Source organism: Gracilinanus agilis, chromosome 4 (genome assembly GCF_016433145.1).
Source record: "Gracilinanus agilis isolate LMUSP501 chromosome 4, AgileGrace, whole genome shotgun sequence".
In the NCBI taxonomy this organism is placed as follows: Eukaryota; Metazoa; Chordata; class Mammalia; order Didelphimorphia; family Didelphidae; genus Gracilinanus; species Gracilinanus agilis.
In genome coordinates, this window is record NC_058133.1 from 368,909,979 (window position 1) to 368,929,922 (window position 19,944).

General features: G+C 38.8%; 1 protein-coding gene across 2 annotated transcripts in view; it reads left to right on the top strand.

Annotated features, from left to right (window-relative positions):
* The window catches only part of DSE (dermatan sulfate epimerase), a 52,443-nt gene that overhangs the window by 20,909 nt on the left and 11,590 nt on the right, over positions 1 to 19,944 (top strand). Inside the window, exon 2 of one of the 2 annotated variants that reach the window (XM_044676798.1) lies at positions 18,738 to 18,991. In XM_044676798.1, the coding sequence (XP_044532733.1) occupies positions 18,738 to 18,991 (254 nt within the window). Of the gene's footprint in view, positions 1 to 18,737; positions 18,992 to 19,944 lie in introns of those variants that run through there. The other variant, XM_044676799.1, reaches the window with a different exon arrangement.

Consider the following 19,944-nt stretch of genomic DNA (forward strand, 5'->3'; position numbering starts at 1 on the left):
TGGGGGGGGGGGAGAGAGAGAGAGAGAGAGAGAGAGAGAGAGAGAGAGAGAGAGAGAGAGAGAGAGAATGAATAGACAGATACATGGATGGATGGATGGATGGACAGATAAATAGTAAATAGTAGATAGTAGCCTATATATGGTAGATAGTGGCTTATATATCTACATATAGATATATAGTAAATAGCAGCATCTTCCATGCCTGAAATGCTTTCCTTCTTCACATTCCACTTTTGCCTTCCTTAGCATCCTTTAAGACTAGTTAAAATCTCACCTTTTTGCAGGTCTTTCCTAGCTCCCCTCTGCTGAGGCTCTTCTCTCAGAGATTACCTTCTATTCCTTCTGAACTTGTATTCAACTGAACAGCCAAAGCCAAACACACTGTTCCCTGACCCCAACATCGTGATGTCATTGGTCCTCTAAAAGCAAAGGATGAACAGCCTTCAGGTTATCCTATTTATACTTAAATGTGTATAGTTATTTGCAAGCTGTTTTTTTTCCATTAGAATATGAGCTCCTTAAGGGCAAGGGCCATATTTTTGTTCTTTGAATCCTCAGTGCTTTGCATAGTACCTGGCACATAGTAAGCATTTAATAAATGCTAGTAGACCAACTGACAATAAATACTTATCAAATTTAATTTAATAACATTTGCTACAAGGAAAGTAGTGCAAGTCTTATTATCACTGTTCTTCAGAAGGAAACTATTGATGAATTCAGAAACTGCAAGATCTTTGCTATTTTGCTATTAAATATTATATTACAATTGAAATAAACCAAGTTCATCTAAACGTCACACATTACTTCACACAAAGACCCAAGGCAAATCGTTTATCTATAACTCTTAGACGTGAAAACAAACTGCATTAGACATTTTGTTATTTCTATTATATTTTTAAAGGGAAGTCTGGGCAACTGCATTGTTTTATTTTTAGATGTCTCTATTAAATAAAATGATCCTTTCATCTAGTAGCATTCCAAATGTGTTAGGCAAGTAGGTGGTGCAATGGATAGAGTACTTGGCTTAGAATCAGGATGACCTGAACTCAACTCTGACCTCAGACACTAACTTGGGCAAATCACTTAACCCTGTTTGCCTCAGTTTCCTCATCTTTAAAATGATCTGAAGGAGATCTCTATTAAATACAATGATCCTTTCATCTGGTAGCATTCCAAATGTGTTAGGCAACTAGGTGGTGCAATGGATAGAGTACTTGGCTTAGAATCAGGATGACCTGAACTCAACTCTGACCTCAGATACTTACTTGGGCAAATCACTTAACTTTGTTTGCCTCAGTTTCCTCGTCTTTAAAATGATCTGGAGAAGGAAAAAGTTAAACCCCTCTAGTATCTTTGTCAAGAAAATCCCAAAAAGGGGTCTCAAAGAGTTGAACGTGACTCAAAATGACTGATCAATAACCACAAGCAAAAGATCAACTAAAGAGTGAGATGTGATCATTAATCCTCTTTTGTTGCTAGTAGTTTCTTTGGTTTTAGAAAGGGTCAGAGTGGTTAATATCCTCATATGCCTATTTTCAATTTAAATCATTTTCAGTTAAATTTACTTCAAATGCTTATTGATCACTTTAATCTTATGCAAGACGTTTTTCCATGTCTACTAGACAAAGATGTTCTTGCTTCTAAAGAACTGACATTCTGGTACCTGGATTAATATAACTAAATAACAATACTATAGAACAGGGGTCGGCAACATATGGCTGTTTCTGCAGGAGCCATAAAGTCAATTTTTTTTTTCAGGCGCTGTTACAGGAGCGCACACTGTGAGCACTGTATGGCTCTCACGAAATTACATTTTTAAAAATGTGGCATTTATGGCTCTCACGGCCAAAAAGATTGCCGACCCCTGCTATAGAACAAGGTAAATAAAATATGTATGAACAAAATGATGTGGAGAGTCATGGGAATAAGAGATTATATCTACTGGGAATCTAGGGGGGAAGCCTTTGAGATAGCTTCTAGAATTTCAAAAAGAAGGGTCATCTGGGTGGTTCAGTAGATAAAGTGCTAGGACTGGAGAAGGGAGATCTGGTTTCAAATTTGGCCTCAGATGCTTCCTAGCTGTGTCACCCTAGGTTAGTTAGTTAACCCCCATTGCCCGCCCTTGTGACTCTTCTGCCTTAAAACCAATACATAGTATTGATTCTAAGCAGAAGGTAAAGGTTTAAAAGAGTTTCAAACAGACAGATATGAGGAATGGGCATTTAGAGGAAAAAGGTATTTCTGCCCCATAAGCAAAGATGAGGAGATGGGAAATGTAGACCACTTTTAAGAGAACAACAGGCTCTTTATCTTCTCTCTTCTCTAGACATTCAGTCATTCAATTCTCTCCATTCTTCTTTCACTGTGTCTCTCAATCATCCTTTCTTTTCCAATCTAGTGATACTATCCTGAGTTATACCCTTGCCACTTTAGTTGGGCTTAGCGTGATCATATCCTCGCCAGTCTTTCTGCCTCCCCTGGCTTCCCCCTTCCCACTAAAGTTATAAAACTCTCTCCATCAGAGTACTTTTCCTAATGCCATCCAGCTTCAGATGGCATTGAGTCTACCGCTTTTGCCCTGTTGCCATCATCCCTGCCTTGTCCCTTTTCTACTCCTTGCTTTGGGCAGTCATCAAATCCGTACGACCATTACTTCTGCAAAGGACACATCGGTTAACTGCCCTGGGAACCAACTAACTATATCTGTGACTTGGCAGTCCAAAACTTCCTTTCATGTCCACCCCTTCCACATATGCTGTAATCTCACCATATTGGAATGTAAGATCCTTGGCTGCTGGAACAGTCTCGCTTTTATATTCTTATTCCTAATGCTTAGGACAGAATCAGAAACAGAGTGCTTCATAAAGAATTTTTCTTTTATTAATTCCTACAATGTGGATTATTCCTTAGCTGTGTTATTCCTTTGCTTTGCATTCGGAGCCCTCTATGATCTGACTTTCTAGGTGCATTGCCTGTTATTCTCCTAACCAAGCCTTCTACTCTAGCCAAAGTGGTCAATTCATAGTCTCGAAAACATGGTTTATACTTTCCTGCATCTAAACTATTTACTCTAGGTGTCCTCAGGCCTAGGAATGCCATCTCCCTCTTGCCCTTCTAGTCCTTTAAGACCTAATTTACCTCCTCGGAAAAGTTTTCCTTGACTATCTCATCCCACTGTGATCTCTTCTCTAAGATCTTGTGATCTTTATGACATGTGCTATTCATTTGGTGCTTATTGGGCCTTGCCTTATTTTGTTATTCAGCGAGCATTTATTAAGCACCTACTATGTGCCAGGCAATGTGCTAGTAGCTGAGGACACAAGAAAAAACCAGATGGCTCCTGATGTCGAAGAACCCACCTTTTTCTGGAGAGCCACCCCATGTCCATGGATAACGGCAGGCCTTGTGGTCCATGGGCAAGAGCACGAGATCAGAGTTAAGTCCTTCCACCTCCCCTGGTGTCAGAGACATCATCTGGAGGATGAGGTTAGGCCGGAGGGCCTCCAAGGTTCTTCGAGCTGTAAATATTGGATTTTATGATCCTAGTTCAGCAAATGCAAGTAATATGAAAAATAGGAGAAGCTTGGAAGCGCCAGACTGGGCATTGGGAGGACCTGGGTTCAGATCTGGCCTCAGACACTGTCCTAGCTGTGTGAGCCTGGGCAAGACACTTAACCCTCATTTCCTAACTCTTGCCATTCTTCTCTCTTAGAATTGATCCTGAAAGTAAAGGTTTAACAAAAATACAATGTAAAGTTTTTTGGGGAAGACGGTAGGGGGAATGGAAGAGACACGAATAACAGAGAACCAAGAGGAGCCTTTTATGGGAGAGGCCTCTGATCTGAGCCCTAGAGGAAGCCAATGAGACAAAAGTGAGGAGGGAGCTTTCTAGGGCAGAGACCACCTGGGCAAAGCTGTGGAAGAAAGAGGCGAGATGTACCATCCTCAGAACCTCAAGCAGGCCAGTTTGATTGGGACATCAAGTATTGGGGGAAAGGAAGAGAGAGAGAGGGAGAGACAGACACAGAGAGAAAAGACAGGCATGGGGCAGACCAGAGTCCAAAGGCTTCCCGACATAGGATGGTGCATTTAATCCCAGGGGAAATGGAACCACTTTTCTTTCTCAACGTGAGAAGTAAGACGTTTTTCTTTGTTTTTTCCCTCCATAATCCAGGAATCTTTTTTTTTCTTTTACAGTCCTTTATGCCATAAATTCATCAGGGATTGGTCCCAATAGCTCGGGTTCCTTGCCATAGGTTCTCACAAAGTGGGCTTCTCTAGCTGAGGCAGGCTGCTGCTTCAGGGGAGTCCAGGTGCCTTTTTCTTTCCCTTCCTTGGGTTTTCTGATCGTTTTCCTTCGCTCACTTCAGGAAGCTGTCCCTGCCCTCTAGGCTAGTGTCTGGCCCTTAACCTGCTTAGAGTGGAAAGGGGGAGCCTGGGACACACTGGCAAGGAGAGCAGGGCAACAGTCTGTGCAGGAAGTCCTGAAGCCTAGACGGGGACGCTGAGCTGAGCTGCCAGCGTGAGTGCCTTCTCTCTCTCTCGCCAGCCCTGGAGAGCCAGGACTCTGCTTTTGATCAGGGACCTGGCAGGCACTTTATAAGCATTTGTAGATTGAACCTTTGGGGCTATAGGCCTATTCTCAATAGTATGTCTGTCTTTTGGACCTACATATGTATATAGATGTACAGTTGTTCACATGTTTTTACCCCATTAGAATATTAGTACCTTTTTTTTAATTTATTTTTTATTTTTTAAAAAAAAACCCTTACTTTCCATCTTGGAATCAATACTGTGTATTGGCTCCAAGGCAAAAGAGTAGTAAAGGGCTAGGCAATGGAGGTTAAGTAACTTGCCCAGGGTCACACAGCTAGGTAGTGTCTGAGGTCAAATTTGAACCCAGGACCTCCTGTCTCTAGGCCTGGCTCTCAGTCCACTGAACCACCCAGCTGGCCCCTAGAATATTAGTACCTTGAGGTGAGGGACAAGGTTTGCCTTTCTTAAGAGCTAACTCTTATGTATAATTTGCTACGTGCCAGGCACTGGGCTAAGGACACAAATTAACAATGACCTTGAAAGGTAGGTGCTAACTTTTCCCCCAGTTGACAGATGAGGAAATTGGGGCAAATAGGTTCATTGGCTTGCCCAGGCTCACACAGGTACCCAGTGTCTGGGGCCCGATTTGAATTCAGGTCCTCTTAACTCCAGGCCTAGTATTCTATCAATATACCACCTCTCTTCTCTTGGCACACAGGACTTCATAAATCATTGTGCCTTTATCCATTCTTCTTGTAACATCAGTAGATACCACTCTATGATCAACTCTCTAGCTACTGAAATTCCTCTCTTGGACTTAGAGAAGTTTTACAACTTCTATCAAAACTCTGTAAAAGGGGGCAGTTGGGTAGCTCAGTGGAGTGAGAGTCAGGCCTAGAGACAGGAGGTCCTAGGTTCAAACCCGGCCTCAGCCACTTCCCAGCTGTGTGACCCTGGGAAAGTCACTTGACCCCCATTGCCCACCCTTACCACTCTTCCACCTATAAGACAATACACCAAAATTAAGGGTTAAAAAAAAAAAACTCTGTAAAAGGCCTGAATTAGGGGTAGAGCAACATAGCATATCAATGACCAAAACCAAATTCTTTCCTTTTTAGTCTTCACATTCATTTGCATTCGCAAGTTGTGTGAAGTCTCCCTAAGAAATGTCCCTCTTGGGGGCAGCTGGGTAGCTCAGTGGATTGAGAGTCAGGCCTAGAGACAGAAGGTCCTGGATTCAAATTTGGCCTCAGATACTTCTTAGCTGTGTGACCCTGAGCAAGTCACTTAACCCTGATGGCCTAACCCTTACTGCTCTTCTGCCTGAGAACCAATACATAGTATTGGTTCTAAGACAGAAGGTGAGGATTTATTGAAAAAAAAAGAAAGAAAAAGAAAAGAAATATCCCCCTTCCTCTCTGCTTCTACTACCTACTACCTCTCCTCCTTAGTCCATCTTCCACACAGCTGCTGAAATAATCTTCCTAATGTACAGGTCTGCTGATAATCACTCCCCTCCTCAATGTCTCTGTACCTATACATTTTCTTTAGGATAAAATAGAAACTTCTTAGTTTTAGCATAAGCTTCCAAAATCTGGCCCCAGATGATTGTTGCAGGTTTATTTCTCCATGTCCATCCCTCCAGCTAGATGGCTTACTGTTTCTGCCCTCTCATTCAGCCTCTCCTGACTCTGGGCTTGTAGGCACTGTGTTTCGCACCACCACTACTATCTCTGCTTGTTGAAATCTTTTTTCATTACCCTGATGTGAACCCCCACATTATCTGTACAGCCTTGTCTGATAGCTCTTCCTGTCCTTGAATCTCGCTAGCCATTCTGGTTATCTCTCGGATGTGCCTACTTATTTTTAACTCATGATAATTCCTTTTATACACAACGGTCATCACCACTGCTAGATTGGAAATCCTTTGCCAATAGGGACCATTCTTATATTCTCTTTGTATGCCCTGAGACCCACAGAACTTACCAAATGGTGCTTCATGAATGTTTATTGAATTGCCTTGAGCTTCCCAGTCTTTCCCCCTGACCACTTAAGTTATAAAATCATTTTTAATCAACCCATCCTAATTTCATCCAAACCTCCAGAGCACTGGCACAACATGATACCAGTTAGTCAACTCTTGTTCTCACATGTGTTTATTAAGCCTATTATTGTATTAAATCTCTTCCAGGTAACAACAACAATGCTTTTTTTTTCCATTGTGTCTTTGAAATCATTGGAGTGGCTCACTGGAACTCTTTTCATGGGAATATTACATATAAATTTTACATATTAACTTCATTTGTAATCCAATTTAGTTATGCTATTTTATAAACATATATAATTTTACAAATTGTCCCATATAGATTCATTCAACAAACATTTATTAAATACAATGTGCCATGCAGTATTCTAGGTATTTAGGATACAGAAACAGAAATGAAATACTTTCTGCCCCATGGAGATTATAGTTTATTTACTAGATGATGACCAAAAGCAGTATTTAATCTCTGTATAATCATGAATATTTTACTGTAGAATCTGGCTTAACTTCCTCCTGAGAAAATACCACAAATCAGAATCTCTTCTTTTCTGATCATATTTACTTACCGATTGTCAGAATAATTTTCAAATCATCTATATTAGTGAACTTTTCTTGAGCCCAATGACTTGACTGTTACTTCTAATGTCTAACCATGATTTATTTTTCAGATACTTCCTCTTGAACGAAGGGGGATTTAAAACAATTTAGGGTCATCAGAAAAATTTCCTGCCCAAGAATAAGGAACTTAAAAAAAATAGAAAATGTTTTTCAATAATATCAAAAATAGAAAGCTGTAGTCAATGTAGGAATATGGTCAATATTTAATCCAAGATTATTATAAGAGGAAACAGAAAAAGAAGAAAAGGAGAAGTATCAGTAATTTACTGAGGCCAGGTGGGCATCTTAAAACATTGACCAAAATTAAACAACATTCAATAAAAGGTCATCTAAAAGGAGAGAGGATACACTTGGACAAATCTTTTTTCTTCACCGAACTAAACACCAGGCTATTGAATACATGTATTCGTTATTTGTGGAAAGGAATTTAAAATTAATATGACTCCTTCATTTTGTAGATAGGAAACATACCTAAAGAAGTCAAATGATTTTTCCCAAGTTTACACAGTAAGTGGCAGAGCCCATTCTCAAACCCAGACTTGATTCTTTTGATTCCAAATCCAGTAGTTGACGGTGATTGTTGTTTCATTTTTTTCAGTCAAATCTGACTCTTCATGACCCATTTGGGGTTTTCTTGACAAAGATACTAGATTAGTTTATTGTTTTCTTCTGTAGTTCATTTTTCAGATGAGGAAACTGAGGTAAAGAGGGTTAAGTGACTTGACTAGGGTCACACAGCCAGTTAAGTGTCAGAGGTCATATTTGAACTTGGATCTTCCTGACTCCAGCACCTGCATTCTATCCACTGGGTCATCTAGTTGCTCTAGTTGATGGTTATCAACATTTTAATGATCTAAGCAGAACAAAGTGATGCTCTTTCCACTGTGCCAGAGCAGATCCTCCTTTCCCCTTGACTTCCATTATAAAGTCAGGTGTATTTCAATGGAAAAGAACACTAGCTCCCTAATATAATGATAATATGCTCAGAAGTGGAGACAGCAGGGTATAATGAAAAAACATATAAGTCAGAGTCAGGTGTGAGCCCATGCTGTTAACAAGCTATGCTACTTTCAGCAAAGCTGTTCTAGCCTTAGCAATGTTAATAACAACAGAAGAAAGGTGATGGGTAAAGAATGGCAGAGCAAGAATTCAAATTCTATAAATTCAGCTGATAATATTACCTGGAGACGATCTGCGAACCAACATTCTGAACTTAAATGATCAACAAGTAAAATGAATTTCTTTTAAGTGAGAGGTACTCTCTCCCAAATTCAGATCAATTCAGAACTCTATTATGAAGTAGTATTAATTATTAATTGTTATGATGTTCTAAGTGGTGTGTATGGGGGAATGGGTGAGAATGCAAAACCAGAACAAACAATCCCTGCCTTTAAAGGAATTACATTTTATTAAGTCCTATGCTGAAGTCTCAATGTAATGTGGAGGTGTGTCCCTGAGTTCTAGGAAGGCTGTAAAATGTATCTCAAATTTTGGTACATACTTTCAAAGTAATAGGCTTAGAGTGTGGTCTAACTGATGGATTGAAGGTGTGTCCTTCAAAGACCAACCTAGCTATATTTGGAGAGGCTTACTGCCAACTTAGAGCAGCTAGGTGGTTAAATGGATAAAAAGCTAGGCCTGGAGTTAGAAGGTTCATTTTCCTCAGTTCAGATCTGGCCTCAGATACTGTGTGACCCTGGGCAAGTCACTCAATGCTGTTTGCCTCAGTTTTCTCATCTATAAAATGTGCTTGAGAAGGAAATGGCAAACCACTCCAGTATCTTTGCCAAGAAAAACCTAATTGGCGTCATGAAGTCAGCCTTGACTGAAAAAACTAACAACAATATAACAATCTGATGAGGACCTTGGCTTCAGCATTTGTGTGTGTATATTGGTTGAGAGTGTGAAAGGGAGGATTGTAAACTGAAGGGACCATAAATAAATACTTTGACTGGAGAAGACAGAAGTATCAGACTGTTTTTTTTTCATTGATAAAAACCCTCTGTCATAGAATGGATAGAGCTCTGTGATGATGCTAACTGCTTGAATACATTTTCTACCATTCAGTTACTACTTAACTTTTTTTTTTCCCTGCTATCCTATCCAACCACTTCCACATCGAAACAGGGTAATATTTTTTAGGGAGTAGACTCAGAAGAACTCAGCTGAAAAATAAAATCTTTTAAAACTTGAATTGAATCTTGCTTTGATTTTACCCAAGGGGCTTGGTCTTTAGAGCTTTAGCTAAAGATTTTTAGAGAGGCAAACTTTCCAAAAGGAGAAATCTGTGCAAAGTTTTGGCTTCTCTTTACCTTTATAAAGGCACAATTCTTGTTTCATGGTTAAAGTGAACTGGAAATCATCACATAAGTATCCTACTTGGCATTCAGTCCAGAATTAGCTAAGCCTAACCCCAAAGACAGTGAGGGTTCCAAACCACAAAAAATGCTTGCTGGCTCCCTCAAATCTCTCAGAGTATTTTTGACTGAGTAATATTTATCTCATCTCAAAGTCTTCAGTTTTGTTGTTGTTGTTCTGGCAGGATATATAAAAATATACCCTTTTTAACTTGGGAAAGGAGATAGTAGTTTGGTTTTTGCTGAATAGCATTTCAATCCTGAGACCATAGCTCTCTGAGTTATAAGAATAAATAAGCTTTTCCTGTTGTTGGTGGGCTCGCTAGACTTTTCCCATTGAATAGATCAGATAGGTTTGCTACCTTGGCAGTGTTCACTAAGTACAATATGGAATTTACTTTGCATATGTATAGAATTCCTGTGATACTGAGGAGAATTGGGTATGTCTCTGCTTTAGTAGTTCTATTTTACATTTTTGAGCCCTGAGGAATTAATAGCTAGCATTAATGTGGTGCTTTATAGATACACTATTTCATTTGGTCCCTGTGAGGAAAGCACTGTTATTATCCCCATTTTACAGTTGTGGAAACTGAATCAAGAAAAGGTTGAGTGTTTTTCCCGGGGTCACTCAACTAGTAAATATTTGAGGCAGGATTTGAACAGAGATCCATGATTCTAAAATGAGTACTCTTTCAGTCCTACTTTGTTGCCACTATTCTGTCCCACCAAGGCAGGTTATCCCACAAGAACCTTTCCAACTATTCCAGGTACCTCCCAATGAGTAGTTTTCATAAGTGGTTCAAGGCTCTAGGATTGCCTGGAAGAGGTTTGAGGGAAAGGAACTTCTATATTCACTTACTCTTATAAATTGTAAAGTTAATATCTTATCAGGCAAAATACCTCACTTCTAGATAGCACAGAAGAGTTATTTCACCACAGGAAAACCAAGGAACACAGCTGAGAAAACTTTCAAATGGCCCCCATGTCTTTTTGCTTATTTGCAAGGCTTCGTATCAAGCTGTTTTAAATAACTTTTATTTCTCAGTCATGAAAAGCTTTCAGAAACCAGCGATGGGGAAAGGGGAACAACCATGAAGCAATAGCATAAAGATGGATAGGAAGCATTTAAGGTTTGCTTAGCACTTTAGGCTCATAAGATACTCTAGTACTTCAGAGAAGACCATGTTTTGTCAGAGGCACTCATGAGCAACAGTGAGACTTCTGCATTTCATAACTAGTCCATTGTCAACCCTCAGCAATTCCTTGCTACAATGATCCTCTAGTTTTGATGTCAGAATCTGAAATGCAAGCCTGTTCTTAACCCTAGACCTTGGAACGTTGCCATTATAATGAAACAGCTACTTGTTATCAAGGTTGAACTTATTTCAATCATCTTGTTTAGCTGCTTTTTTCTTTTTCTGCTTGGAGAGCAGCCAGAAGTACATTTCTTCAGCCAAAAGGGATTATGAGTCTAAATGCAGTATGATTCTATTCCAATAGGATATGCTTGGATAGGTACTGGATATACATCAGCTACTGTGTCAGCTCAAGCTTACGTGGGTCATAAGGCTTCGTGTCAAATGAATGAAACATTGGATTAATGGCATAGTTATGCCCTTTGCCCTTTTAAAACTGCAACTCTGCATTTCATTCACATTAGGTCAGTGAGATTTGACATTTGGATTAGCTCATTTTGCATACAGATCATAGAGAATTCTATGTTAAGTAAAAAAAAAATTACCTTTCCATAGTTAGTTCTTAAACCTAATGCAACTTCAGAAACTTCTTTGAGCCAGGCTGTATTAGAGGAATACTTAGAACACACATGGATTTTTATGTGGGAGTATTTAGCTCTGGATAACCCATCTTCACATCTATGAAATGAGGAGCCCTGATCCATGTAGCCAAGTAATTCAATGAACATCGGATGCTCACCATGTGGGAAAGATGGCCTTTTATGTATTTCTCTTTGAGCAAATTACAAATCAGGTGGAGGCCTCATTCTGCCATTCTTTTAATCTTCTGGAGACCACCCTTGGATAGCCTTAGTCATGGTCATTTAAAGTCAAAAGCAGGGAAGTAAAGCAGTCAGTGATGAGAAGCCAAATGTATTTACTGCTCTGCCCTTACCATCTTCTGCCCAACATTTGGTATTACTCACAGTGTTTAAACTAAATGTCATCTGATATTTTGCAGGAATAGCAAAATTTAGTTTATATTTATCAGTGAGGTGAAATAAGTCACTACCAAATTTGCTATATGTAGTACTATAACTTGTACAAAGAGCCATTTACTTGAGTTGGAAATACTAAAATAGAGAGTGATATTAAGACTGGTTGAATAAACTGGTTAATATATTTCCTCTATTTTCTAGAAAAGTGGTAAATGGGGGGGCAGTTGGGTGACTCAGTGGATTGAGAGCCAGGCCCAGAGACAGGAGGTCCTGGGTTCAAATTTGGCCTCAAACACTTCCTAACTGTATGTCCCTGGGCAAGTCACTTAACCCCCATTGCCTAGCTCTTGCCACTCTTCTACCTGAGAACCAAGCACCCAGTATTAATTCCAAGACAGAAGGTAAGAGTTTAAAAAAAAAAGTGGCAAATGGATGTTCTATTTTGAACTGTCGGCCAACTACATTGCTAATGTATGCAAATGGTGAAAATTGAGGGGTCATCTATCCATTTGGGTAATGACCAAACAAATTGTAATATATGATTGTGATGGAATGCTTTTACACTATAAGAAATGATGAGCAGGATGATTTCAGACAAAACTGGAAAGACCTACATGAAGACATGTGGAGGGAAGTAAATAGAACCAGAACATTGTACACACTAACGACAATATTGTATGATGATCAACTGTGAAAGACAGCAATTTTCAATGATACAGTGATCCAGCAAAATTCTGAAGGACTTCTAACAAAGAATACTCTCCACCTCTAGAGAAAGAACTATTGGAATCCAAATGCAGATCAAAGCATACTATTTTTCACTTTATTTGTTTTATTTTAGGACTTTGGTTCTGTGAGTATTCTCTCATAACAGTGACCAATATGGAAACATGTTTTATATGACCATATATGTACAACCACATCAAATTGCTTCCCATTTTAAGGGAATTATAATAGGAGGAAAGAGAGGGAGAAGGGCAATTTGGCTCATAACTGTGGGAAATGTATGTTGAAAATTGTTATTACATGTAATCGAGAAAGTAGAATATTAAAAAACAAAAACCAAATCCTTCCTTTCTGTCTTAGAATCAATACTAAATATCACTTCCAAAGCAGAAGAGTGGTTAAGAGCAAATATGCTTCCTTCATTAAGTGACAAATAGTGGTGTCAGACCAGATTTTGAATTTGGGAACTTTGGACATACGTAATTGAAAATCCCATGAAATACATTTTCTACTCTTTGATTAAGAGCTAATTCTAATTATGTAGTAATGATATAATTTTATTTATTTTTTGAAGGCACAAAGTAGGTACTATAAGAATTTATGCAGTAGTACAATCAAAAATAACTAAATATGAAATTGGAGGGCCTGTGTTCATATCTTGACTTACTCTCTATATGATCTGAGCTTCAGTTCCTCATCTGTGAAATGAGGTTAGACTAGATGATTTCCAAGGCTCTATAAGCTCCAAATCTATTGTCCTAGCATCCTATGATTTCACAGAGTGATAATCGATGAAACCTTCATGGGGGAGATAACATTTGTGATAGATCTTGAAGCATGGGTAGGATTTCAGTAAATGGAGGTGAAAGTTGGATAATTTGTACTTTACAGGCAAATAGAATGTCATGATCAAAAATATAGAAGCATCAATGCAAACAGTGTGTTTGAGTAATAATGAATAAACCATTTTGGTTAGAGAGTAGGGTTCATGAATGGAACATGTCTAGTGTATAAATCATGTCACAAGGTACGTTCTTTTTAATAATTAGGCGCAGTCAGATTTGTTCATTGGTAAGTCACTGGTACAGCGGGGAACTCTAGCACCATTCTCATCTTTGGATGCATACCATTCCCCAAACTGGACAGCACATGTAGGGTCATGGGATCTCAGCAATGTAAAGGTAGAAGGGACCTTGGGGGCTAACCAACTTATTTTCATAAGTGTGGGATACTCCCCCACATACACAGATGAGGAAACTGTAGCCTTGATGAGTAGAGCTGAGATTTGACCTTGTAGTCTTATAACTCCAAATCTAGCAATCTTCCCCTTCTATCAGTAGACATTCCACTGCCTGAGGAATAAATTTTTTTCACCAATAAGAACTCGGAAATAGCACTTTCAACCAAACTTTCTAACTGCTTATCATAGCAGTTTCAACCTTTAAGTAGATACTGAAGTAGATAACAAAATGATTTTATCTCCAGAATTCAGCTGCCTAGTTCATTTGGCAAGGACTGCAGAAAATCTGAGATAAGGCTGGGGTAAGAAGGTTGAGCAATGGTGCAAGTGTTTCAGCTTACAGGAGTTGAATGTAAGCCAAGACCATGGTAATGTAGCAGTGGTAAAATGAGAGGTTCCTTGCATAGTAAAATTATAGCGTACATTAGCAAGAGTAACACATACTTAACTTTAAAGCATCTACTGCCTCTGCCCAGACTCTCTGCTAGTGTCTACAAACTTTCCCTCGGCTAACCTTGTCCCAGGGTTTTTGAACTCTGGCCACGAGTTGTACTGGCCCACCTCCATGCCTCAACTCATGTCATGTCCTATTCCTGGAAGGTTTTCTTTACCTCCTTTTCAGATTTCAAATTCCTACTTTTCTTTTATAAAAATCTACCTTAAGTGCTACCATCTATCAGTAATGACCTTCCTCTTCAATCTCTCATAGGATTTCATCTATACCTGTCTTAGGACTTTGCCACTTAATATTATGCATTCTTCCTCTACTAACCAATGGCGTCATACTCAAGTTGAAAATAGGTCCACTAAATCATGTGGCTTGTATAGTGACTTAGAAACCACAAATTAACAACATCTCAGTCCTATTGTTTTTGCATTTATTTTGTTAATATTATGGGGAACATATTGACTTAGAAATGACAAATTAATGATATCCCTGTTCTACTGTATAATTTATTTATTCTGTTACTATTGTGGGCTGCATGTTGACTTACAAAACCACAAATTAACAATATCTCTGTTCTATTGTATTTTTATTTGTTTTGTTCCAGTTATTGACAGCATATTGACTTATAAAACCACATATTAACATTATCTCCATTATATTCTATATTTTTTACTTTGTTAAATGTTGTGGAATGCATATTAACTTGGAAAACTACATGTTAATATTATCAAAATTCTGTTGCATTTTATCTAGTTAAACATTTCTCAATTACATTTTAATCACTCAAGAAATTGCCATTATGCCCCATGTTTGACCTGTCTGTACAACTCTCATATGGTCATAGAAACAACCACTATTCAACCTTAAATTTCAGAACTTGAATAACCTTATCTGCCATATTAACTTTTCCTAATATTATCTGAAGGAAGCTGATTCTTTTACTGTACCTACAGTGCCTTCTATTTTATCTTTCACTTTAACTTCATTCCTTTTTTTTTTTTTCAAACTCTGACTCATTACTGGTTCCAAGGCAGGAGGTGAGCACTAAGGGCTAGGCAGTGAGGGTCAAGTGACTTGCCTAGGGTCACACAGCTAAGATGTATATGAGGCCATATTTAAGCCCAGGATCTCCTGTCTCTAGGCCTGACTCTTTATCCCCTGAGCCACCTACTTGCTCTTAAATTCATTCTTTTAAAGCATTTTGTAAGGTGGGTAGACATGTAGCCTACAGCTTCTACCTTCAACTCACAAAGACCTTAAAATGAGAAGGCGTTGGTTCAAATTTTAACCCTACAACTTGGGGTCATAGTTTTAGATTTAGATTTAGAGCAAGAAGAGATTTCATATGTCTTCTAGTCATAGAGTTAGAGCAAGAAGATATTTCAAATGTCTTCTAGTCCAACATTTTAAAAATAGGGAAACTGAGACCCAGGGAGCTTAAGTGATTTGCCAGAGATGACAAAGCAGATATAAGCTTTAAATCCAGGTGCTCTAATTCCATATTTGACACCTTTTCCACCGTATTGCCATACAGATATGACCATAGGAAAGACAACCTACTTGGCTTAAATTCCCTCATCTGTAATATATGGGGGCTAAATAATATAATTTTTAAGAATCTTCCAGTCCTAAATTCTGTGGCACTATAAATGAGGTAGAAACAAAATTATTGCTTTTTACTTGAAATGGGGCAGATAGGTGGCTCAATGGAATGAGAGCCAGACCTAGAAACAGGCGGTCCTGGGTTCAAATTTGGCCTCAGACATTTCTTAGCTACCTGTCCCTGGGCAAGTCCCATTGCCCAGCCTGTACCACACTTCTGTCTAAGAGCCAATATACATTATTGATTTTAAGATGGAAGGTAAGGATTTTAATTTATATATTTATAGGTATAGAGAATTCTAGAGTTCAGGTTCTTGGTTCTAGGTACTCCAAGCATCACATAGTGATGAGAATCTCACATGTTTGTGTTTGTGTCTTTGTGATCCTGTGCAGTTCCTCATAGGATGCTGTGTATATATGGGCATCCCTCAAATGCTTTGTGGGAGGAAAAAAGGAAAGGATAAAGGGACCAAGTTAAATGCATTTCTTAGAAACTGAAAAAACTGAACCAGTTATACTGACCATGGTACTTGGTAGGTCATAAAAGAATCTGAATGCAGACCAAAACACCTATATTTTACTTACTTTTTAATTTTTTTTTGTTTGAGATCTCTCCCATAAAATGACTACTATGGAAAAAAACATTTTACATGATTACACATATAAAATCTATATCAGATTGCTTGCCATCCTAGGAAGGGGGAAGAAAATGGAAGGAGAGAATTTGAAACTCAAAAGAAATTTTTAAATGTTAAAAATCACTTTTACATGTAATTGGGGGGGAAATAAAATATTATTCAAAGAATAGTAGTTTAGAGTCTTGAAACTCTTGGGCTTATTGGAGATTGCTCTCCATATATCTGTATTTTGACCAAATTGGACTGCTTGAATGAATGAAAAAAACATTTAAATTCCTACTCTGTGGTAAGTACTGGGGATACAGATAAAACCTCCTCTCATAGAGTTCACATCCTAACAGCACAAAAAAGAATGTTCAGATGCAGGATGAATGGAAAGGCTTTTTTTTAAACCCTTACCTTTAGTCTTGGAATCAATACTGTGTATTGGCTCCAAGGCAGAAGAGTGGTAAGGGTAGGCAATGGGGGTCAGGTATCTTGCCCAGGGTCACACAGCTGGGAAGTGTCTGAGGCCGGATTTGAACCTAGGACCTCCTGTCTCTAGGCCTAGCTCTCAATCCACTGAGCTACCCAGCTGCCCCCTGGAAAAGCTTTTGAGGATATTTAGTGTATATTGACAATTAATATAGTGAAATCTGTGGAGGTCCAGAGAGTCTAATGACTAGAAAGAAGCTAAGACCCAGAAGGCATAAAATAAAGGAAAATTCTGTCCCCTTCCCCATTTAAAAAAAATCTGAACTTAAAAAACACCAATCAAAATGAGAATTTTCATATACATAGTGGAATGTATTCTTCCATATACAGAGAGGATTGTGTTTGAATTTCTCTGTATGAAATACAGCTTGCTTTTTTTCTAAGTACATGATAAATTCAACGTGTAACTTTCAAAGCTGTCTACTTATTATTTCCTTCTGGCCTTCCTTCTGTTCCCTTTTCATTTCAAAAACACTTTTCAATGATCCTCTTTTCTTTCTTTTCTCTTTCTCCTTTTTTTTTCTTTTGGCAGCCCTATCTCATTTTCCCTTCATACAGAATCCTTACTCTCATCCCCACCCCAACCTCAACTGCAGGGGTTGGGGGTGATGGAAACCTCCATAAAAAATCCCCACATTGACTATGTCTCATTCTGGCTATGCAGGTGGTAAGACATTACTGTTTCTCACATGTGACATTCTCTATCTCATCTCCATGCATTTGCACAGCTTGTCTGGCCCTATGTGGATAATATTCTTCCTTACCTGTGCCTCTTAGCATACTTCAGTTCCTTCAAATTTCAAGTTGAGGGAGCCTGTTATGATTCCCCCATTTTCTAATGCCCTCTTTGCAAGAATGATTTTATATATGTTATATTAATTTTATATGTGCATATTGTCATCCTCTCCAATAAAATATAAGCCCTTTGAAGACAGGGACTGTTCCATTTTTGTCATTATATTTCCTCACTCTTAGTATATATTATGTGATATTGGAAATTTGGGGTAATATTGAGGTCCCAGGTATAAACTTCCTGTGGATGTTTAGAGGACTTCAAAACAACATTTCCCATGATTCCTCTTGTGTAATACAGGTGGGCAGGAAGTGTGGTTATGTAGACAAAGGTATAAGCCTCAGAACTTGATTGAGACGCTCTCTTTCTTACGAAGCAGAGAGAATGAAGGTATGGCAGGCATTTTGCATTGGATCTTAGCAGGCATGTGGCCTTCTTAATTACCAATATGGCTGTTAATAAAGCCCTAATATCTTTAATTATACCCTTCTATATCAATATTATTTGTAACAATTATTATTATTATTATTATCTTCTTATGTACCTGGCACATAAATACTTATGAAGATTAAATGATTAAATCGCATTTAGGTTTGTCACTCACATAAGATGATCTACAAAGAAACCATCTGTGTTAACATAACAATCTTTCATTTCTAAAAGGCAACCCTCAAAGAGGAAGAATGAAGGCCCGTGGAAGGCACATAGAAGGAATTCTGAATAGCATTTCTATGTTCTGTTCTTTTCTTTCTCTTCCTCTCTCTCTCTCTCTCTCTCTCTCTCTCTCTCTCTCTCTCACTCTCTCTCACACACACACACACACACACACACACACACACACACACACACACACAAGAAACTCATTCTTCTGTCTCTCATTAAGAAACAAGTGTTTGAGGTCTCATTTCCAGAAGTCCAAGGGCAAAAATAAACTGTAATCACATTAGATATTCACATTCAACATATTTTTACAGAGAAGAACCCTTTAAAAAGTACTGGTTTATATCCGTGAATTTTACACCCCAAAAGCATGTTGACAGGTTGTGAGAATTGGGCCATTTTCAATAAGGCTGCTTTTTCTTTTGCAGGCTAGTGAAAGATGCTCCTTGGGATGAGGTGCCCCTGGCACACTCTCTGGTTGGTTTTGCCACTGCCTACGACTTCCTGTTCAACTACTTGAGCAAGACTCAACAGGAGAAGTTTCTGGAAGTGATTGCCAACGCCTCAGGGTATATGTACGAGACGTCCTACCGCCGAGGATGGGGATTTCAGTACCTGCACAACCACCAGCCTACCAACTGTATGGCCCTGCTGACCGGAAGCCTGGTTCTGATGAATCAAGGTGTGTGGTGAATGCAAATAAGGGAGAAGATAGATAATGACCGGCGCCATCGTGACCACCTGCCATTTTTTAGGCTACACGATGATGCTCAGATCCCAACCAAGCTCATGACCCGAGGTCATCGAGGGGCATGTATGAGCTAATTCAGAGTTGTACTTTTCCTTTTTTTGTTGTTGTTAATTAGACTAACTTTAATCTGTTGAATATAGTATTATTGTGATTTCCCTAGGCTATATACTCAGAACAAAGCGTAAAGTGAAGAGTTGGCCATTATCCAGCAAATTCTGGTGGTACAGACAGCTGCCTGGGGTTAAAGAGTTCCTCTGAAAGCGATTTGGATTGGCTGTGCAGACTATTCAGGCTCACTGGAGAATTATCAACATACCACTTCATTTTTCCTTTGTGCCACCTGAGCTTTCAGCATGGTTGTCCATCTTTCATTCCCCTTTGTCCTGGGGAAGACTCACTGATTCAACGGCAAAGTCATCGGATTGTAGATTGACAATGGGAAGGGGCCGCAGAGATCACTGTGTCCTACCTATTTTTACAATGAGGAAACGCAGGCCCAGAGTGGTTAAGAGGCTTGCCCAGTCATTCAGCTAGTCTGTATCTGAAGCAGGATGTGCACTCCACCCTGAGATCCATGATAGAGTTCTGTAAATGGTTCTTTTTAGAAAAATATGTTTAAAATGATGGTCATAATCATATGAAAGTGCTAAGATATTTAAAGAATACTTGGATACTAGAAAAAGAGTCAGCATTTCAGATCATGGATATCCCCATGAATATTACTTGGAGGATTTTATCTCAGTCTTGCTTCCCTTTCTATCTTTTATCTTCACTATTTGCCCTGGAAAGGGAAATAAATTTTAACATTCATCTCAGGAAAATATAATCAGGAAGGAAGAGCTGCTCTTTCCTTTCCTCTTCCTTGACAAACATAGTGAATCTCA